The following is a 23,477-nucleotide window of genomic DNA, read 5'->3' on the forward strand; positions in this document are numbered from 1 at the left end:
AGGCATCACTTCTCCACAGTTTTGATTAACGTTTGATGTGCAATTTAGTGTGCTGCCATCACTCACAGTAAGATGTGATTGCCTTGCTTTCAGTTTGTTTCATTTTCTTTTCAAATACACAACTTCAAGCCTGTATTTAGAACAAGACTGTGCTGTTCATGAGCTAGACAGACCATATGTTGCGGGCAGAAGCCCAAGGAGAAAGAGGATACGCACTTGCAAATTTATATTTTAAAATGCTGGCTGGTGCTTAATGAGGCTAGTGTCTCGTAAACAAGAATTTGGACATTGGTAACCTTGATGCAATGCCACTGCTACTGCAATATATATTTGAAATAACTGTCTGTATTTACGACTTTCCTCTCATAATATGGTTTGCCAAAACATAGAAACAGAGGGAGGAGGTGCTTTGAATTGCATAAAAAACTTGCACTTGTACAGTAGTTTGCAGCCACTTTATACTGCAGTCAAATTCTAGTTACCGAAGCTCATGATAGCATTCTTGCCTAGTAGGCTTTTCTATACTAGACAAAATTCAAACAGGCTTCTGATTGTCAAGTCCTAACATCATACTTGCAAGTTGCACTTTGTTCGGTTAATCATAACAATAAATGCATAAATAATTAGCACGAACACACACACTGTCAGTAGGCAAAGGCTGCTAGCTTGCTTTACATGCATAGCATCACGAAAGCTCTACGTCGTATCTGTCCTGACAACATCAAAAGCTTCAGCAAACTTTAACAGCTCAAACAATGACTGCTAGCGCTTGGCCATCCAATGTGCGTCTGCGGCCATACTACATATGTACAGGGAGTGCACGGTTACAGGACACATGCAGTGCTGGTACATTAATGAGGGACTACATCTAATACATTGATGATATGAATGAAGCATTTTTTTTTCGTGTTTGTAGTGAATGTCTACGGCACAGTACTGAAAGGTGTAAACAGAAATATTTATCTTCCTTCATGAACTGGCATCAAAAACAAGTTAAGCATAAGAAAAACTCAGTAGCGAGAAGTTTGTTCCCAGTGCATGGTAAAGATGGGCACAAGTCACCATAAGCTTTCATCTTCTTAGGTGCAGATAGGGCATAGATCAGAAAAAATGACAAGTAAGCCAGTGGCCAGTGGAAACAGCTTTTACAGCTATTTCTATCCCTGATGATTTCCAGAACAGCTCTAAAACTCGTCTTTTTCAGCCCCATCGTTCTCTGTCTTGTGAGCACAGAAACAGAAAGGTGGGCACACATCTGATTTTAACTATTCTTGCCAAAACTTAAAACTCTGGTTCTGAAAGTACCTCCAAGAGCTGTGTGTGACAAAACTGAATGATGACGACATGCAACACAGCAAAGAAAGAAAGCCCTTCAAAATATGGATTTCGAAGTTGCGTCGTGTAGCAGTTCAGCAGATTATTTTCTAGCACCAAAATTTGTGCCATGACAGCGACACTGAACGGAAGCCCAAAAGCAACCACAGCGGCAGCGGACAAGTGCGCCGTGAAGAACTGCTGCACAGCACAAGCCCCATGTCAGGAGACACACCGGCATGACTGCTGTCATGTGTTCATGTAAGCCCATGCAAGACGAACATTCATGACTGGAGGGCCACAATGCAATGCTCCACTACGGGTTGGCACGCGCGCCTGCGTGCGTGCAGGTAGGTGGTGGTGGTGGTGACATAGAGAAAGCAGCACACCAAAAGCCTGGCCATACCCAGCACCAAGAACAAGTGGGGCGTACCATCTCGCTGATAAGCGACACTGGGGGACTTCAGACCTTGCCGCTCATTTCTAGGTGTTTGAGGGTTTCCTAACGAAAAAGCAGCACTTACGAGTGGCCCTCACAAGAGCAGTACTACACACACACAAACACACACGCACACACAGTGTCTTGAAGCACAACTCAGACGCTCAAGATAATAAGGTGCTGTCAGTCTAGAAAGGCACCGGGAAAGCACGTGGACGTCACATATGCTCAAACACAAATACAGAGGCTCAGCGTATCATGCTGAACGACCTTTGTGTACTTTAAAGCGTAATGCCTGCCATCAAGGCTTGAAACTGAGTGCATGCGCTAATATGTGCCTGGCTTCAGATGCTTCCTGAATATGGCAGTTGCGAGAAAAAAAATGAATTTCTTTGTCACCTGGCCACACAGTCTGGAACTGAGAGGTGCAATGCAGTGGTCACACGTATAACCACAGAATGCACCTTTTGATTCCAGAATGCATTTTCAGGCTGCAAAGAAACTTAGTTTACATAGTTCCCATGTGCCACTACATTTCTCCCATGTGCCACTCCATATCTTGCAAGTATCGACATCGGCTGCCACGGAGTTGAGAAGTGCGCGAAAGCAATTTGGCACCTGTCATTTCAAACCGCTAAAGGGACTGACAACTGACCAAAACATGTCATGAGACCGTGGTAAAAACGGAGACTTTGCCTCATATTTACAGACACAAGCATCCCAATGCCAATGCAATAAGGAGTAAAAACATTAATTTGCCATTGAAAGTCACATAAAAGAAGCTGAAGCGATGTTTTGTTGCAAAAATTTGTGAGTGTATCCTACCATGTGACCAGATCTCAGTCTAATAAAATTCATATGTTAAATGCATATTTTTTCTCAAAACTATTTACTATCTTTTACCATGGTTTCTACTCTCTCCAATGCCTCTTTTGATGTAAAAAAAAAAATTACCACTCCCTTGAGATTGCCGAGCTGAGGTGCTTTGAATTGTTAATAAACAGCGCCACAATGTTGCCTTTGCCGGCCCGCTGGTACAGATGGTTTACAAAAGCTGTCATCGAGAAGATGTATCAGGATTAATAAAAAACGAGTGTGCTCCCATATACAGAAAAATGCTTAGTAAAAATCTTCCATGCAATTTCTAGTTAAACGATTGTGAAAGTGGGCAGCTTGGACATCAATCTTTCTGTTGCACCAAAAAAAAATTCGGCCCTTAAAATTCAGTTGTCGATCCCTTTAACCCTTGCTCCTTGCTGTACATTGAGGGGGTACTGAGGACAACTCCGTGTAATTAAAAAGTAATTGTAATTGTAAAGTAAAAATTGATTCTTCGGCTCTTTCTGGGTATGTCGACATTTATCCGGCAGTACAAGGCTTATTCAGGGCTGAGAAAATCGAATTACAAAATTTTCCTGCCATTCAGTTCAAGCTCATGACACATACGCCAAAATGGACTGGTTGCCACCATTCTGAAGTGACTTGCAGAGTGGTGTAGTCTCTAGGGTACATGCCCAAAAATGGGTGTTCACACATGAATTTTACCTGCAGAATTGGCCGGTGAGGTGGACGCCTGCATTTGGTTCTTTGTGGTATTTTCTACCTCAAAAAAGCTCGATTTTTTTAGAGAGTGGCGTCTTCCTGATTAGAACACAGTACCCTATTGGCACAGGCCAACTTCAATTTGTCCTTGGCGTCCCTTTAAATGGAGGAGGTGGTCACCTCCAATACAAAACCTAGGAAGGTCGCTAATGTCAAAAGTAATTAACCTTTGCTTGTCCCTAGCATGCTCACATACTTGCATAGCAACCTCGCCACAGGTGGCAGAAAAATTTAATAACCAAGGAGTAGAATCCAACAGACTGTGAGTGAGCGTATACTGACACCAAAACACTACCGTTTCTCCTTCACTGAGCTGATACAGGAAAAGGGTTGTTCAGGATCTTGTTAAAACATGAACTGTGAGAGGAAAATCTCACAAATTAATCATGCTCAGCAAAACATGTGCTAACATACAGTATGCGGCAATGACAGGACAAGAAATTATCTGTCAGCTTTAAAGTCTCTATAATCGGAGAAAGCAGGCAATGTAAACGATGGCGCTACTTTTTTTTATGTCACCCGTTCTACTGCACGAGGTCAGAGCAGCACAAAATAATTCCGAAGTTCATTCAGAGAGACCAACGAACTTGTGAAGGCACTACACAGCTGTACAAAGCTGCCGCTGTCATTACTGTCACATACTGCCATGCAACATTTGTCGTTACAACAAATGAGAAGTTTTTTTTTTTATCTGTTCAAGTTTCTTCCCGTCTCGCCATGACAATATCCAGGTGCTATGCTGTCAGCCAACTTTACTTCCGGCAGCTGCAACTAGTTTACCACATTTAGCACAATGTACATAGCCCATGAGGTCTACACAAGCACTGCTGATTACAGCAACACAGCACCACAAATCTGCGAAGAAGCTAAGACTATAAGCAACACTGTGCTATCACTACTAATAGCATATTGCAACACACACACACACACACACACTACACATATCAGGTGCACTGGAAATTAGTAACTACACACAGGCAGCTATGCACTCGCACAACCCCAAACCCGCACCGCATGAACACATCAACTTCACCAAAGGCGCCACAGAGATGGAGAAGGAGGCGAGCTCATCAGCCACCTGGTATAGTGTTGAAACAGGGTGGTTCCTCTGTGGAAACCAAGTTGGGTAGTTTCTGAAGTTTGCGTGACTTATTGCGGCGGGCGTCTGCTTGCCGCTTAGACTGAGATGGCTGGGCTGCGACCGTGCCACTATTGCAAAGACCGTTAATCTGAGGGAGGAGGAGGAGGACAAAGGTCAACAGTCAGCAAGGACACATCAACCCACCCACACGGCATCGTCGTCTCCGCCGAGGCATGTCAGTGCAACGACTGTTTCAGGACACAGCTGGACACCTGTCACGCAACTTTCCCAAGCCATGCACGCGTGTAATTGCAAACCACAGTTTCAGCCGGTTGAAACAGCCAATGCAGCTTCGGTTTTGGACACTGCGCACGCAGTGCTGGAAAACTTCTGCGCGCAAAAAGAACTGCTGGTGGTATGCTCACCTTTTAGTGAAATCAATGTTACAACATGGTTAACACGCATGTTGTCCAGCCATACATGCCCCGAGTAAAAAGAAGGAAGCAGCAGTTCAATATCTTGCTTTTTTTTCATGCTGATAACCCACACGTGTGGGCGCAGAAAGCCATGAAGTCAAAAGCTCAGCTTGCACCTAGATGCAATACAGTGCAGCAATACATCCGTGTCCCGAAACAAGTCTTCCACTTCCACATGCCTCGGCGGCAGACATCCAGAACCTTGAGCTGCCTCGCCTATCACGCCGGGCGCACATGAGCGTGCCACTTTCCTTCCAAGGTTCTGAAAGCAGGTGCCACCTACCTATAGACCTCTGCATCCAGCCAAATTGGGAGGGCACAATTAGCACGGTACGGTCAGGAACCAGTGGTGGTAGTGGTGGTGGTTGTGGTAGTGGTTATGGTGAAGTGAGGGTGAAGTGACAAGAGATGAGAGGGCATGAGGTGATGGCAAGGCAAAGGGGCGGAAGGGAGAAAAAAAAAGAAATAAGGCACATGGAGCACGCAAGAGACGGCAGCAAGGTGAGGCGCACACGAAATCTCCACTGTGGGTCACAGCACAAGGGAGAGAGTAGCGACAGTGTGAGTAGCTAGCGCAAGCTTGATCGAAAGAAAAACAAGGTTGACTATGGCCTGGCATGTGCCATGCAAATCAGAATAGTTTAAAGTACAAAATTCTAGTAAAACGGTTTGTACAGAAGCACCATCAATTTTACCGTTAAGGGGGGAGCCTGGTCTTGAAATAAAAAAATTTATTAATGAAGTCACAGTCAAGAAACCTTCTGGGAATATGTATTTTTGTGTGCCGATTCTAGATATGCCATTTAATTTCATGTAAAACAATTCCTTGAGCACTTATGCACTTTTTATGCATGTGTTTTGTGAATAGCTTTGAAAAAAATTGCTTGCTGGACACTCGCTGAAATCTATGCCATTGGGTTCTCTTGACACCAAGGAATGCAATAAGGGTAAAATTGTCTTCCTGCCTATCATTGAACCTATGTTACAGGGTTTTGAAGTTGTCGCTTCAGAAATGAGAAGAAAAGTGTGCATTCCTGCTTCTTAAGTGGCAGCTTCAGTACCCTATTACTCAAGTTCTATGATAGCCAGGATTATAATTTTACCCTTATTGCATTCCTTGGTATCAAAAGAACCCAATGGAATAAATTTCGGCGAGTTTCTAAGAGCAAATTTTCTTCAAAGCTCTTCGTAAAATACTTGTATAAAGAGTGCATAAGTGCTCAAGAAATTGTTTTACATGAAATTAAATGACATATCTAGGGTCAGCGCACAAAAATACATGTGCCCTGAAAATTTCATAACTATGACTAAATTAATAAAATTTTCTTTTCAAGACCAGGCTCCCCCCTTAAAGCCCTAGTCATCACCTTTGCAGCTTATGAACAACTATTTGGAATTACATGAGCCATCTTCATACAAGATCAAATATTTCTTTTGCGATACCTAGATCCCAAAGCCCATATTTCATCATCTTACAAAAGTTCGCAGGGAAAATCAGACATATCTTCTGGACGTAAGCCTATGTTAACTTTCCCCACTCCCAGTTATGCAGACCCAGCATTGATCTTTAAGTGCAATGCCTACACATATGGCTTGGCCTGCTTGCACAAATTATTGAACTCAATGCCTCGTACGGGAACTACCTGTTTAATTAGACTGAAAACTACAAAAGCATTCTGAACACTGGCAGGAAACACTTCTTAGCCTTTCAGTTTGCAAGTTCCATACAAGCGGGTGCAAGATTGAAGAACAAATTTGCTTACAAGAGTAAGACGCAAGCATCTTTGGCATACGCAGGAAACAACACTAAGACCATATTCCTAGGGTAACAGTACGGTTACAAATTTTCAAAAGACATTTTTTAGGCACCTGACAGCACTCATCTGTTACTTTCATGTGATGTATGTGAGTTAACTGACAGAAAGTTGCTATAATATATCGTTACAAAAGAGGACCGCCAGCAAAAGCTTTCTAGCCAAAAGCTGACCGAAACTTGATAAATATACTATACTAAAATGAAGCATATAAAGAAAGTTAAATTGTATTCAAGGCGACAAAGGCCAAAATTTGTTGTAATTTACCAATGCTACGGTAACACTACGATGTACTGCAGGCCACAAACAATGAATCATTAGAACAAGGTGGCAGTGAAGATATTCGCGCTAAGTTCATGCATTACCAACTAGGCCCCCATCGTACACTCCTTGAATATTCGCGCAATTTTATGACCTGGCACTAGGCTGAAATTTTAAGCCTAACTTCCCAGCTCTACAAGAACAGTGCGAAAATAGCTAAAAGATTGTGCTGAGAACACAGCGGTCATGCCTGCTGATATCAGTTCAATTTTTGCCGCTTGCAAGGATAGACTGAGCAACTTATAACAAGGGCAAAAGTCTATGCAGTGGAACTTCGTAATTATTGCGTTTTTTCAATTTCCTTTCCCTTTATTCACTTTCGCTTGTAGCTCTGTTTAACTGAACAACGCTTTTCCCTCAAAACAGCAAAGCTCAGGTTCACAACCCTCTTTAAAGGGGGCAGGGTGAACGTCACAAAACACCGTACTCCGTGCAAGCAGAGGCAACAAAATTAAATAAACAATGGGCAGAGGAGCCAGGGAGGAAGGCCACACCTCACAGAAGGGACAACACTGAAAGCCATGCACTTGCTTCAGCAGAGGTTCTGCATGCAACAGCTTGTGATGTAGCAGCACGATTATACAATCTTAAAGGGACACTAAATGAAATACCAATAATGGCTGTACAGTTAAACAGTAAACTACGTGAAACATTACTAAACAGTTCGGCCATGCTTGGAAGCTTCCACCCGTTTATAAAATACAGAAGCAGACAGAACCATCTGGCAACTCCATCAATGTTTGCGTGGCAGCATTCCATTCTTCAGAAAGGCACACGCACGAAATTTTGACATAGAGACACCCAGTGACAGAAGAGAGGCACTTCATGACAATGATTAATGACCTTAATACATTCAGCTACAGTGAATTCGCACAATGTTTTGAACGTGGAGAACACCCGTTTATACCCCATTGCAGCTACTGTTGACTTCCTTTAAAGACTTCCGCCACAAATTCAAAAACAGCAGCAAGGTGTTTGAGACTTTCATAAGCCTGCACTATCACTTGGCAAGCTGTGAGGCTAGCTAGTTGTCTCGCTCTGTACGACGAATGAAGACAGTTATGTACCGTATAAAATCGTGTGGTGGTCACACTTTTAAAAAAGTTTTTGTGTGAATTTTCAGGGTGCGACCGATACATGAATTAAAAATGAGGCATAACCGTATTTTTTTCTCTCTCATTTATCTAGTCCAAAACAGGAAGTGCAGCCCATACACAGGTGCTTCCCTTTCACGAGATTATATGGTACGTTCTCACGAGATTATATTCATGGACTGCACAACACTCTTGTTAGTTGGTTTAGGTGTTGCATTAGCTCCAACAAAACAGCTGGGGTATATTGCAATGAAGTCTACATAAAACTTGCCCAACGGTGTTTCTGTACTGGTGTCACTACCGTGTTAAGAGTCTTGGAAATACAATTTGCTTTAACAAGTGTGCACTTTCTGTGAAATGCACCTAAATGTGCACTACGCACACAAGTAATGCAGTTTACAAGCCCTGGTCTCTACTCTTGGAAAGCAAAAAAAAAAGAACAAGTCATCTTAATGTCCCCTTAAGCATTTCCTTTCACAAAAAGCATGTATGGCGCACAGTTGCTGGGTGTAGCTGTTAAGCACAGACACGAACAGCACGCAAGCTTGAAAAGCGGAGTGTCATGCTTTGCTTTCAGAACCTCCACAAATGCATGCCTGACAACAGCCTTGCTACTAAAAGGAGACCTTGATGCACTTCTGCAAGTCACTCTCGAATATGCTCATTTTAGGGAGAATGTGACTTCTGATCACCACAGCAGAAAGCAGAAGGCTTAGGTCTTCCATTCCCTCTCCAAAGGAGCTATTTCCGTGCCAACATTGGCTATCGGCCATACTGGAAGATAATGGCAAGGTGTGCAAATTGATCTGAACGCTACTTGACAAAATGGTAGATGCAGAAGAAATGAAAGCGTTTGATTCATGTGGTGAACTTTTTCTTTTCTCAAAACGTCGCGCAAATCATTATTTGTGTCTATTGTGTGTGCCCACATATTCAGCACCACATGTTCGCATCACACCAAAAGCCACACCAAGGTCTCCTGAACAAAGAATGCCCAGTGGAATAATGCCTGAGGTTTAACTAATCCCAGACAAAATCATTATAATGATCAAAAGAGCATGCAGGAAGCACTAAAATTACATTATCAAAAGTTACGTTGTTTTGCGCAAAGCTATATTTCTTCACCATAACAGACAAGTATGCTATCGTACACTCATAAAAGAACTTCCACCTGAAACCAGCACCTGCTATTCCACTGGACACTCCTGTCAAGCACATACACAGTTTTACAAGTGGATGTCACGTATGCCAACACCATACTACGCGGCAAATTCAGAAACCCAGAAAAAGGCTTTAAAAAAGAGCTACACAGTCTATAGCAAACGTTTGCCAATAACAAAAGCATGTGTGATAGAACAGCAAGGCTCTTCCACAAAACACAAGCTGGCTTCCTCACATGACCTCATTCCCTTGTCACATTGCAAAACAGTTTGCCTTTGGTATAGACTTTCTGTCAGCATGACTCAGGCACTTTGAGAAAAAAAAAAGCCAACACAAAAACAAAACCTCTGGCTATCCAGGTGAACAGTTGCTTTATAATACTGTCTGCTCACACTGATGCTTTAGTTTAAAGCTTTGGTTTTAAAAAAAAAACATCGAATTTTTCACTGAAATGGCTTGTACAGTATTCGTATGGCAGTGCCAACAATCCAGGCAGTCATGTGCACGTGCTCCAGAGAATGCGTTCATAAAAACAAAATACCATAAAAAAAAGGACTGTTTAGAATTTCCCGAATGGCAGATTTGAAGGGAGGCTGTGCCTAATTTACTATGGACAGCAGAGCAGTGTAAGAAAGCCATTTTGCAGGTTGTGGAAAAAGCCCATAATGCACAGCAGCAATTGCATGCAGAATATACCAATACAGTAGAACCCCTCTACAGTAAAGCAGCTCAGACCAGTAAAACATCTTTACTATATCAGGGCCTTTACTATATCTGTAGTTGGTGATGGCATGGCTCTGACTATGCTCTCTAGCTGCTTACTAAGCACGAAGTGGTTGGTTTGGTTTGGTTTTGGTTTATGGGGTTTAACGTCCCAAAGCGACTAAGGCCATGAGAGACACCTTTAGGTGAAAATCATTTATTATCAGTTATCACACGTTATAACATTTTCGACATCGTTAACGTCTTGTAGAAGTATGCATTTATACGAATACAATGTGGCTATTAAAATAAAGCCTGTTTGATTTCATGTGACAAACCAGAGCTTTTCATAATCACATCATTGTCTTCTGTGGCTTCAGCGTCATTTAAGAAGTAGTAGTTCAGAAACGCGCATGACAAAGTCAAGTGCGACAAAACTGCCTAAGCAGTTCAGCCCCGCCTCCACATCTTGCCACTGCTTCCCCGGGCTTTGCGCTGCCGTGCTACAAACGCACGCCCTTTTCTTCCCTTTTCTGCTCCTCACTGCACTTTTACTGACTTTCCTTTCTCAGCGACCCACGCCGCCTTCTTTCTACGTTCATTGCCAGCTTTACTTTTTCCGTGCGCGCCGCGCGCTTTGCCTCACGGCCTCAAAATCTTCAAAAAGTTGGCTTCTCCTCGCGGCTCTCAGTTTAGTGGTGAAGCCACCTCAAAGAGCGCATTCAGTATCTATTTGCCTCGCGATCCTAGACTTCGCGCCGCGCATGCCGCGATGTCATCAGTCTTCGGGGAGTACGCTCTTTACTATAGCCGTTTCTTCGGAGAAAATCTTTACTGTAACCAAAAAAAAAAATCTGTACAGTCGCCTATGGCGAAATGGGACCACAGCTTCACTTTACTATATCAGAGCTTTTACTATAACCGAGTTTACTATAGCGGGGTTCTGCTGTACACATTGCACTCATATACAGGGTGTCCCAAGTCTCTTGACCAACTTTTTTTTCTTTTTTCGAAGAAAACCAGCAAACTTGCATGGATTAAATTGAATCCGTATTGAAGTATTGTCTTGTGCAAATAAAATTATACTTGTTAAACAAACAGTATCTTCAACAAGGTCAACTGTCAAACTATGGTACCCCAGAAATGAATGAAATATTTCAATTTGAAATTTTTAAAAGAAACCAAAAGAAAACACCTGTATGGTTAGCAAAAACCTTATTCTACCTTTACAACAAAGCATGCGAAATGAAGTTCTCGATGCAGAGAACTTCATTTCGGAACTATAACGGAATCTATGGGACTGAAGATTTTACTGATGTGGCAACTGCTTTTATGAGATCAGGCCAGAATGAAAGATTAGACTTAGACTATTCACTAGAGATTGCCCAAATGTTTATTTCTAGAAATTTGTCCACTCCGGATGATCGACAATGACATGACCACTGGTAGTGTTTGTGCACAATGTGGTCACTGTACGCCAACACGAGTGGAATGTCAACAGCAGCATTCAAAATGAGTACCTACTTTGGCAGCCATTTTTGATGAAGCCAGACAATTATATTAAACTGCGCAAGAATCCCTGCATGTCGTAAAATAAACTGACAGCCAACATTTTCATGCCTAATTTTACTCCACAAAAAATTTTACTTGAAGTAGAACCTCGACTAAAAATTGTTCACAGTGCAGAAAAATCAATTGCATTACATTATATGGTTAGGTGACAAAATCCAAAATGCTTTGTTGTACTGGAAATCTCACTATAGTGACATTTGCCATAGCATGGTTTGACTGCATCACAAACTTTGCAAGCTTTGTTTGGAGAGCAGAAAAGGCTTTTACAATGAAATTACTAGGTTAGAAACTGTGTCTTCGAGGTTTCCTGTGACGCACTATTACTTTCCAATTGCAACTTTTTGCCACTTAACCAGACATTTTAATGCTACGTATATTTCTTGACTGCGCAAGACAAAATGCTTCTACTTACTTGCCCAAGACAAATGCCAACAGCACTATATTAAGGTCAGGGTTATAGGATGCGCCGCCTTTAAACAGCTTGGCTAGAGTCATGGGACACACTGTACAACCAACATATTGCAGCTTTTCACATAATGCGTACGATACATGCCTGCTTATCTAAAGCCCTTCAAGAAGTTATAAACGATACAAAAGCTAAGACTTCAAACAAGTACCTGCCAAAAATGTCCCAAGCGCGTTAGCAGTCTAAGCTATAAAAAATATGCAAAAGCATTAAAAAAAAAATGTTGCCAGCCTGGCATCCTCAGTAAAACGCTTACAGCTGTGTTTGAAACTTTAAACACATGCCTGTGACCATTAACGCTTGGTTAGAATGGCTAGCTACCCTAGTTAGGTGTTAGCTAAGGGAAGCAACGCCGGGAAGACCTGACCTGGTCGGCGCTAGGAGAACGACACTGTTCCGGTTCGGCAGAGTTGTTGTCACAAGAAGGCAGTATTGCATTCCGTTTGGGTGATCGGGCAATTCTCTGGTAGGGATCAGACGAACCTGTGGGTGGCAGGAACACAACTTAGAAAAGTTGTTGCAATGAGCGCAACAAATGTGCGCCAAAGCCATGAACCTGGCCAAGCTACCAGGCGTAATCAGCAAGTAATTTTTGAAATTGCTGGCTTTTTTTTTTTTTTCATTTCACTGACTCCAAGAACAACACAGAAATTGCATTAGGTGACAACTGCGGGCACTTACCATACAAATCGGGGGTACCAAGGTTTAACACACAGGTCTTCGTACAAAGGTCCACAACAACCAGGCCACATTCATTGCCATAGGCTAATCTGCAGAGGGAGAGGAATGAACGCTGCCTCAGATGTAACAAAATGTGAGGATAGTGTTAAAGCAGTTGACTTCTAAGTAAACACGAGGAAGATTCCAGACTGCTAGGTTGAAACAACTGCGGACACCACCATGCTACCTCAATAGTGATAACGAAATACCTAACAAAAGGTAATCCATCGCTTTACGTGACCACACCAGAGCTATAGCTGGATACTGTGCATGGCTTGTTGCGTTTCAAACCCATGGGCCACAGTCGTGAGTACATTCTTTAAGTACAGTTGTTCACGAACCTAAACAGAACATGCTTTTCAAGTCAGTCATTTAGTTTAGCATGCATGAAGACCAAGCTTCAGCTTTCTGGTGACAAATGACACATGCTGGAGATGTCAGTTGTCATTTCTAAATGTTTAAAAATTTACTTCTTGCAGCTTTTGCAAGCTGTAGAAGGCCACTAAACATGTTTGCACAATGTGCATGTTAAGATAAAGTACTCACTTTTTAATGCCATAAAACCGCAGATATCTGGACGTTTCCCCCTCCACTTTTTTTTTTATCATTTTTCTACCATCATTGTTTTATGATAGCATCTGTTGGTCAAATGCTTCAGCAATATCACTAAAAAGGAACTAGATCTGCATAGCTGATGTGCCATACTGCACTTCAGCTTGGTTACACTGCCAGCAGTGCTAGAAGTAAAGAGGGCCAACAAAAAAAAAAAGATCTGAAGCATATGACAGACAGCAAGGCCAGGTCATCACTAGGGCCCGGAAATTTAGGCACTAAAGAACCCCGAAATAGGCAGGCATCTAGGCTCTAAAAAATATTGAAATAGGTGCTATAAAGCAAAAATAGGCGCGTTGAATAATACTCTTTATTCATAAGTACAAGATTTGTAAGTCAAGCACAGAGTGTATGCAGTCCTCAACTGAAGCAATAAAGTGCGTTCTCAGGTTTTCCAACTTGAAGCTTCTTCGGTTTTCGCTACGCATAGCGTTGTACTTTAAAAGGCTTCTCTTGACATCACATGAACTTAGTGGCGCGAACCTAAAACATTAGAGTCGATAAAGGCTTAGGCCTTCAGGTGATGTGGCCGTGTCGTCTCCGCGTAGAAAGTCTCTGATTTGGGAAATTGTTTCTAGGCGTCTATTTATTTCTACTAATTGTTGCATCTTTGTGGAAGCAGTAGCACCCTTTCCTTCCAGTCCCTGAAGTGCTGCTGGTACTTCTGCCACTACCTTCAACGGTTCATCTATTGAGAGTCCAGCCTTTTCCAATTTTGTCATCCTTTCTGTCAATGTTGAGAAGTTTGCACTAATGTATGTCAGGTCTCTTTCCAAACTCGCCTCTTACTACACTTCGAGATAAACACTTCGTTACACTGCGTTCAAGTTACAATTCAAGAAAAAGGTTCGGCGAGACCCGAGCCTTTTGTGCATGCATCGTCGCGCGCCTTTCACCAAAACGGCACAGAGGACCAAAGTGCCAGATTTAGGCATGTATAGGCAAAAAGTGCAGTTAAATAGGTAGTATTTCCTAAAAAATGACAAAATTGCAGGCAAGCGCAAAAATCCCCCGTTTAGGCATTTATAGGCATGTTTAGGCAAATGCCTAAATTTCCGGGCCCTAGTCATCACTGACAAGCTCTTTACAATGATGCCAACTGCTGATCTGTCAAGCAACCACATTAATGACGGCATGTACGCATGCAAGGCAGTCTGCCCCTACAGAAGCACAGTACAGTGGTGTGCGCACAGGACGTACAGATTGTACGTAGAGTTGACGCTGAGAGAAGTGATGTGTCCGGGTGTCTCCCCCCGCACCCATGGGAGCATGCACACCAGGGAAGGCTGGAAGCCTGTGCCCCACTTCTGCGGGCCCGACTTGACGTTCAGCGAGGTGTAGTGCTCCGACGCAGCCTGCACAGCACCAATCAAGACACCAAGGGCGGCAGTTCTACGTTTTAACCCTTTGAGGGTCGAATTATTTTGAAGAAAACTTTCCCAGGTGGTCAAATTACTTTATTGCGGATCTTGAATCTACAAAATGTATATAATCGAGAATAAATACTAAAAAAATATTAGGAACAGTACTTTGGTGACAGCATCACTCACAACTGGAAAATGTTCAATAGAATTTCAGGAGCGACGGTGATAAACAAGCTAATAGCAGCACCAATAAAGATAGAAATCAACTTCCGCCGCCTCTGCAAGAGAGTGCCCAAAAAGAGAAAACACGTTTCGCGCGACTCAGTTGTGATCCCGCGGCGGAATCGAAACCGCGTAGGTGCATTGCCACAGAGGGCGAGAATACCTCGCGAGCAACATTAAGCAAGCTAAGAGCAGCGCCAATAAAGATAGAAATCAACTTCGGCAGCCCCTGCAAGGTAGTGCTGACAAAAAGAAAACTCAAATTTCGCGCGACTCCGTTGCGATCACGCGGCGAAACCAAAACTACAAAAGGGGTGTTGCCGCAGTCTATGCCGCCGCGCTAGAGCTAGACATAAGTTCTGCTTATCTCCGTAAGAAGGCAGCACAAAATTCAAACACTTCTTGTAAGTCCTGATAGGTGGCAGCACCCCCCAGTGAGCACGCATTGTTCTTTTGGTGCAAAATTTCAAACGGAAGATCAAAACCGTACCCGTACGGCAAAGACATTGCGGGACAGAAAACCGCCGCCGTACATATACGGCAAAAACCTTCAAAGGGTTAAGGTAACCAACAAAAGAGCCACCTGTGACAATGTACCAGCACAGACACCAAGTTTTTTTTTTTTGAATGAGCCATCAAATGCCCCCTTTTTTTTTTCAGCAACCGTAAGGGGGGACACTGGTCTTAGACCTATTTTCCTTATTTTTAGTCCAATCATAATGAAACTGTACCACCTTGCTCAGTTTTTTATACTGATTTCATCAATGAAATTACTTTTCTGAAAAATTAGTCGCTTCCCAAGATAATTATTTTAATTAGTCATTCATTGGTACCTCGATGCAAAAAAAAAAACTGCCCAATAAAAATTCATTTTTAATCCATGACTACACAGTATGGTGAGTAAAGAGGGCAATAATCAAAACCATTTTTCCATTGTACCCTCATTAGTAGGGGTGTGCGAATAGTGGTTTTTTGATTCGAAGCGAATTCGAAGCGAATAGCAATTTTCTTCGAATAATTTCGAAGCGAATAGTTCGAATAGTACTTCTGGCACTAAAAAGAGGCTGAGTGACAATAGGCATTTCCAAAACCATTTATTTTCCCAACACACGATGCCATTACACACTGCACTGAGGCTTTATTTAAAACCACACTTCAAAATTTTAACACCTAGAGTGAAGAACAATTTTTACTGGCAATTTATACTGGAAGAACAACTTTTACATTCCCAGACTTGCATTCCCTCGAGCAAGAATGGAAACGGCTGTACAAAACTCGCGCCGCAAGCGAAACGTCATTCGCACCGCTCGCGCGTCCTGGCAAAATTGTCCCCGGTAGTACTTCCGAGCAGCACTCAGCATCGCGCTTCCATAAAGAATGCTCTCAGCCTCCAACGTATGGGAGTGCCCGAGTTGCGGCGACGGAGTTCGGCACACCACCGAAGATGGCTCAGTGCCCTGATTACGGCGGCGTTCCGTTCCCATCAACGCGCAAGCAGTCAGAATAGCAAGAAAAGACGCCAGTCGTAGATGCCGAGCGTTAACGGCAGTAATCCTCCACGGGTGCACAATAAGCTTAGCGTTATCACAGGCTAAAGGCGCCCTTCCCATTGACGTAAGTATACACTTCGGCGACATCGAGTCCCCGCGCTGCCGCTGAATTTTTCGCGCCTCCGCCGGTAATATGATGGCTTGCTTGAAAGCTGCCGAGAACAGTCGCTCATGTTCCGTACGCATGATTCGTCACCAGGGTGAAGCGATAGCGCGGTAGGGCTGCGTGTTTATCTTCGCATCTGTCCTATCTGGTAATCTTTTCCGCAACTCTAACGGGAAAAAAAAATCGAGGCAGTGGAGCGGGCGCAGCTTCGGTGCTTATCTGATCTTCCAGCCAGCGTCCGCCGCGGCGGACGCGGTTGTTGCGTTGTGCGACGCGCGTCTTTTTTCGTTTGTCTTTCTTTCCTCTTATCTTTGAACTCTCCTCTATCTGCACGTGGCAGCGGTGGTGGCTCGGCTAGAGCCAGTCGGCAGGCCCGTACACTTTCCTCTTCATCCTTCGCTCAGTCGCAACAACAACAACAGTAAACTGAGGTTTCTTGTTTTGAAGCTTAGACGACTGATGGCTGTGCTCTTCCTTCTTTGCGTCTGCCTCGACACGGTGGCAGCGACGCGGCGGAGACGGCCAGAACGCAGGATCTTCCGCAAGAGCGCGTCGCCCTCACCTTTATTTCGTTTGTAGCTGGGTTCGCACCCCGACCTGGTTGTGATTCGTGTATTGACTGACCCCCGAGCGTTGAAAGCGCGATAAAAAAAAGCCATCTATGCGGCAATACTCGGAACTGAAACCACATAAAGCAAGCGGGCAAGCGCCCCAGAAACACTATTCGCGCGAGGCGAATACTTCGAAATTTCGAACACCGAGAATTCGGTTCGAAGCGAATATCGAATACCGTGCTATTCGATCGAATATTCGAAATTATCGAATATTCGCACACCCCTACTCATTAGTAATTTTACAGCACTTAGAATATCAAGATTCAAGGCGTGAATGTAATGCATCGATAAACATTGCGAAATTATAAATTTCTGAAGTGCGATTGAACAAATCTACTTTGATTATTGCACACGCTGTGCCTTCAGCTTCCCTTAGCAAACAATATGACATCTCTATCTGTCCCAGATGTTGAGATATCAACATACTAAGACCGCCAGATGTCCAAAACTTTCATGCCATTAAATTGTCTGCTCCTGCATAAATTCAAGTCACACGATGATCTGAATTTAATATTATGGTCAAAATGCTGATTTCTTGAAGGAAAAAATAGGTACAGTTGGAAAATAGTAGCTGGAGATTCGACAAAGCACGAAATAAAAGCAAAACATATCCTTAACTGCATAAATGATCAGCATCGCTTCAGCATGCTCAGTCCACCACCGCTTCGTTAAATGACGCAGGACGACTGATGCCCACCTTTTTACACCCCTCTTCCAAGGCACTGGGGCAGGAACCCTGCTGCGACGATTGACGCTGGTACTCGCACTCAGGGGAACAGTCACCTTCATCATCAACTTCATACAGGATTGGCGTCTCAAGCACCTGCAGGGAGTCACTCACGTCATGCAATCAACACACCAAGACCATTGGGGAGACAAAGCGTACACAACTGGCTTTGTAATTACATGGACAAGGAAGCAGTAACTGCTCCAATAAAAGTAGGTAAGTAGGATGGTTGCATCCTCCACACAACCAACACTTAGTAATCTCTTCAATTGAGACATGAAATAACTATGTGAATGCAAGAAATGTTTAGCATTTTAAAATGCATTACACTGTACTTGGACCTCTCATCGAAGCTCATGGCACAATCTTAGACTTTCTGTTATGACTGCTTGTGCAAAGAATGAAATTTTAAAACTTCATGCAGTAAACACCATTCATGTATTAGAATAAAAATTCTAGCTGTGTGTACCCAAGTTTGCCAAGGCGCATCATGATGCTACTCTAAAATAATTTGAAGCTCAGCTGGACTGACACACTTCAACTTATGATTTTCTCTGCAAAAGTATAGCCTGTTTGCAATCCTCATTTACCAATTTTCCCCAATTCGAGGGAAATCTTCACGGTAAAGGTAGTTTTGGCAAAGAATAAAAGTTGCTTAATGCATTCACTGTGTCATGGGTCACTGGCAGGTCACGCCATGTATTTCAGCTGTGCAGCACGACTACTGAGTGGTGCTATGAAGCCGTGGGACAGCTCATATTCTCAAAGAACATGCAAAAAACACACATGTCAGGCTGCTATTGCCACCTGTTGTCAGTTCCAGTAAGTTCATGTCACCAGAGGCTCACTGGTAAGTCATGCCGCACCCATGAAAATCTAAGGGTAGCCCATGACTAAGAGATTAGGATCCCGAAAATCACTGCTCCAGTGAATGTGCTAAAAAACTGAACTCTCCGTTTCCTTTCAGTTCTCTTGCTTTGCTTTCAATTCTTAAGAGACAGCAAACAGACAGCCTGAAGCTAGTTCCAGTGTTGCTGCAGACTAGACCTGAATGAGACTAGACAGTGCTCTTGCGCGAGAACAATTTCATGACACAACTCACGTCCACTTCCACCGAGGCCTCCTGCTTCTTGAAGACAAACACAATGACGTAGAAGCTGGAGCCAGCCACCGCCAGCAGGCGGCTCTCGGCACAGAAGGCCACCTTCTCGACGGCAAAGGGGTCGTCATCCGGCACCTCCTGGCTGCCCCGGCTCTTGGGCTTCTCAAACACCTTGGAGGTCTTCAAGCGGTACAGTACTTGCAGAGTCACTGCGGAGGCGACAGAGAACAACGCGCGGGTTCAGTGCTGAACTAAACTCCATCAACTTGCCTTAAAGTAACCGTGGTGCAACATAGAGGGCACAAACAAATGAAGTGACGATACCGACTTCCAACACTGTGTTTATCACAAATATCATAACTATACACCTTTGGCAGTGTCTAAAAAAGTACTAAAAATACAAAATAAAGAATTAAAGCATTAATACCAAAGTCTTTTTTCATCTTGAGACATATCTTAAAGTAATCCAAACTTTCTGTCAGACATGACAGTTGGCATGCTTATATTGGCACTACTAATCATTTTATGTTATCCATCACAACTACATACAAAGCAGCTAACTAGCTTCTACTTCCACGAACTATGTGCTACCACTTTACTCATGCTACACCAACAAGCCCAAACCAATAGTTCACCAGCCTGAAACACACAAAAGCATAGGCAGATACACATAATCAGATAACGGCCTCAGTGACATGCAGCACATTTTCGAGCGAAGAGGATGGTGCAGTGTAGGCTTAACAAGAAAAGAGAGCCGACAAGTACACTGGCACACAATGGGCACCACATCTGAAGCTAGTTTCTCAGTTTCCTGACAGCAATGCTCATCTTCCCCAGGTGTCCAAGTTTGTTCACAACTTTTGCAAGACCATTTCAGTGAGGAGACGCACATTTATTTTTTTCTGCCCAAAATCATCTCGCCAAAACAGCTGCTAAAAACATTTAGCTTTAATGTGGTTTTGCAAAATTTATACACAAGCGTCAGAAATCCTCAAAGGATGCAACAAGACTGATGAACAGATGATGCATGTCAGTGATACTTGGAGAGTCTCAAAAGCAAGAAACCTACTGCCTCTCACCAATACATTTACTTAGAATGGTATGATTCTGCATCGATATTCGACTATACATCTTCAGATTACACAAAGTTGGAAATAAAAGACAGCAGGAACCAGCTGACTGCACTTTTTTTACCAGATGATTACTCCAAATACAAGTATAAGCACAAAGAAGGATATAATAAGGCATCCCTTTTAAGAAAAACGAACATGATGAACCACGTAAATGTGTTCATTTCTAAGGTTGGTTGGTTTATAGGGTTTAACGTCCCAAAGCGACTAAGGCTATGAGAGACACCGTAGTGGAGGGCTCCGGAAATTTCGACCACCTGGGGTTCTTTAACGTGCACTGACATCGCACAGTACACGGGCCTCGAATTTCTCCCCCAAAGAAATTCAACCGCCGCGGCCGGGATCGAACCCGCGTCTTTCGGGACAGCAGCCGAGCACCATAGCCACTGAGCCACCGCGGCGGCGTTCATTTCTAAGGACTCTTTGTTCATTCCTAAGGATTCTAACAAACTAACGCATATTGACACTGAGAGTACAGACAATTATGCACAAAAATGTGCCAAAATATGCTTTGCAAGTGTAACATTAGTGCCATTACATCTTGATAAAATTGCATTTTGCTCTTTATCTAACAGCAGTCCATTGGTGATGAATATATGTGGCACAAGGACAGCTATTGCCACAGTGCGCCATGGCACGAGGTATTTTCGTTTACACGAGGTGGTGCCAAAGACCCATTTTTCAAGCATTTCACCCCAGAAAAGCCGAGCGCCAGGCCAGAGCAAAGCTTGTACTCACTGTATAAGCAATAGGTAAACAGCAGTCCAGTGATTTTAACTCTGTGGTGCAAACACAAACATTCCTCGATACCCAGCCAAGCTTCAGCGTGACTATAAAACCCAGCTGTAAGTAATACTAGCACACCATGTATAAGCATTTTATTACCAAAGGCACTAACATAGATTGCAAGTCCTAGTCTCCCCATGTCTCCTTTCAAGTGCTGACACTTACGTAACAAAACAACAAGGATTGAATAAGGGCACAGTTCCTACCTGAAGACGCATCCCACACCTTTAGGGAGCCATCAGCATGCCTGGAAAAATACAAGCAGCATTAAGCTCAGACAGTTGCCCTGTAAAATACTAAAGGCAATTGCTGCTCTTCTACCTGCTCTTTCAAAAATATCTATATTCCTCTCCGACTACAGTATCCTTTACACGTGAACAGCAGTAACAGACCCTTACAGTTCCTACTGCAATACATATACATACGATAAGTAAGGACATATCCTATTACATCATGGGATTTGTCTCTTGGGAAATATTCCAAGGTGTGGGATACATAGACATGCAGGTCTATACGTCTATGTTTGTCTACATAGACATACAGTGATACAGACAGAGGTCCGGATATATGGGATCTCGAGGCACATCTCACATCTTGGGAATAGCCACTCAAGCAAATAAAATCAATGCCTACCCAGTGATGATCACCTCAGGATAGCTGACAGTTGATGTGCCCCACTCACCCCCACTGATTGGCCACTCCTAGAAAGACACGGGAAAGCAGCAGGAGGGGCAAAAGATTAGGCACCTAAACACATCAGCAGAGGTTGCTGAGAGTTACAAGCTTCTTAAGTAATTCCAAGATTCAGGAGCCAGTGCCACCATCTCCAAGTTGTGCAACTAGTATTTTGTTTTCTTCTTTAAGTGAAATGACAATTAACACTTAAATGCTTGCTCCATTCGCATTTTCAGCATGCAGAAATGAACTAGAATTGCTAACACTCACCCCTTATGTAATGCCCCTTATAAGGAACATTAACGGGATAAAGTGAACCGAACTGAATTAAACGTGGATGCTGTAGATTGCGGCTGTCAGCATTGCAAGTGCAATGAATAGTAACAGGTGCTGATCACACATGTGCTATGCATGACAGAATGGCCAAATATGATAGCACTCAGGTTGCTTTCTACAATGTCCTATCTATCGATCAACAGCCAAGGAGTATCACGACCTGGATTGAACACACGGGCCCATGAATGCTCACTGGCCGTTTTCTGCAGTTTGTGTGTGATTCTGGGGCGGCTGTACAGCCCCTAACTGCCTTCTGACAGGAGAAATTTCAGAGCTGTTTAAAATTCTGAATGTCTTGTAAGCACCAAAAGTTATCACTCAGGGCTGATGATGAAGAAGCGGCCAACACTTCAGATATGATACTACTATCTACTAGGTTTTTCTGAGCTTGGTGTGCAAAACCCAGGCACTTCCATGCCATGTGGGCTAAGCTAATGTGTGTCACAGCCTGCGCCAAGTTGTGAAAGGTATGCAAGTAGAGAAGTGATCGCATCAAGTCTGACTGTTCTTTGCTGTTAGGACTAGTGACAAAGTAATTTTGGCTGCACCCCTGATGGAAACAACACCGCACATCTGCATAAAGCAGGAAGCTATGAAGAACAACATATGTAACAGAGTCATATGAGCAAGGTACTCAGCAATGTAATTTTGGCTGCAAATACAACAATCAAGCAATAGTCCCCTATACCATAAAAATAATCTTCAGAGGTGGAAAACATGGGGTGGTACATATAAAACATACCTAGATCCTGTTTCTCGCCTTCAAAAACGAGCTTTTCGTATGATAACTTATTCAAATAATACAGCAGGATGGACTCCTTACTACGCGGGTTCAAATGGACCACATGTCTGTGCTACCTCAATGACGTCATCGTATTTTCATCAACCTTTGAGGGCCACCTCCATCGTCTTTCGGCTATCCTTGGCGTCTTCCGACGAGCTGGCCTTCAGTTGAACTCCAAGAAGTGTAGCTTTGGTCGCCGGGAACTCAAGATCCTAGGGCATTTGGTCAACACCGATGGCGTTCAGCCGGACCCCGACAAAATTCGCGCTGTAAGTGGTTTTCCTATACCGCAATCTAGCGGCGACGTGCGTAGCTTCCTTGGACTTTGCTCATACTTCCGGCGATTTGTACCACACTTCGCGGAAATCGCCCGTCCGCTCATGCAGCTTCTGAAAAAAGACGTCTCCTTTTCCTGGGGCCACGAACAATCGGCCGCCTTCGCCGCTCTTATTGCCCACCTCACCCGTCCGCCACTGTTGGCTCACTTCAATCCATCCGCCCCCACAGAAGTACGTACCGACGCAAGTGGTCCTGGCATTGGTGCCGTTCTTGCACGTCAGCTCGGCTCCCCTCGCGTCATCGCCTATGCCAGCCGACTCCTCTCTACGGTCGAACAGAATTATTCCATCCCTGAACGTGAGTGCTTAGCCCTAGTTTGGGCCATTACGAAGTTCCGCCCCTACTTGTATGGGCGGCCATTCACCGTA

General features: G+C 43.6%; 1 protein-coding gene across 2 annotated transcripts in view; it reads right to left on the bottom strand.

The window, feature by feature from the left end:
- Nucleotides 1–23,477, bottom strand: part of Tomosyn (syntaxin-binding protein tomosyn) — a 57,953-nt gene that overhangs the window by 13,909 nt on the left and 20,567 nt on the right. The window contains exons 13-21 of one of the 2 annotated variants that reach the window (XM_089571943.1): nucleotides 21,609–21,676; nucleotides 21,182–21,222; nucleotides 19,060–19,268; nucleotides 17,928–18,053; nucleotides 14,575–14,729; nucleotides 12,724–12,812; nucleotides 12,410–12,525; nucleotides 4,434–4,584; nucleotides 1,748–1,816 (exon numbers count right to left, since the gene is read on the bottom strand). In XM_089571943.1, the coding sequence (XP_089428069.1) occupies nucleotides 1,748–1,816; nucleotides 4,434–4,584; nucleotides 12,410–12,525; nucleotides 12,724–12,812; nucleotides 14,575–14,729; nucleotides 17,928–18,053; nucleotides 19,060–19,268; nucleotides 21,182–21,222; nucleotides 21,609–21,676 (1,024 nt within the window). The remainder of the gene's footprint in view (nucleotides 1–1,747; nucleotides 1,817–4,433; nucleotides 4,585–12,409; nucleotides 12,526–12,723; nucleotides 12,813–14,574; nucleotides 14,730–17,927; nucleotides 18,054–19,059; nucleotides 19,269–21,181; nucleotides 21,223–21,608; nucleotides 21,677–23,477) is intronic. The other variant, XM_089571944.1, reaches the window with a different exon arrangement.

Source organism: Amblyomma mixtum, chromosome 2 (genome assembly GCF_055824585.1).
Source record: "Amblyomma mixtum isolate Tamu chromosome 2, ASM5582458v1, whole genome shotgun sequence".
Lineage (NCBI taxonomy): Eukaryota > Metazoa > Arthropoda > Arachnida > Ixodida > Ixodidae > Amblyomma > Amblyomma mixtum.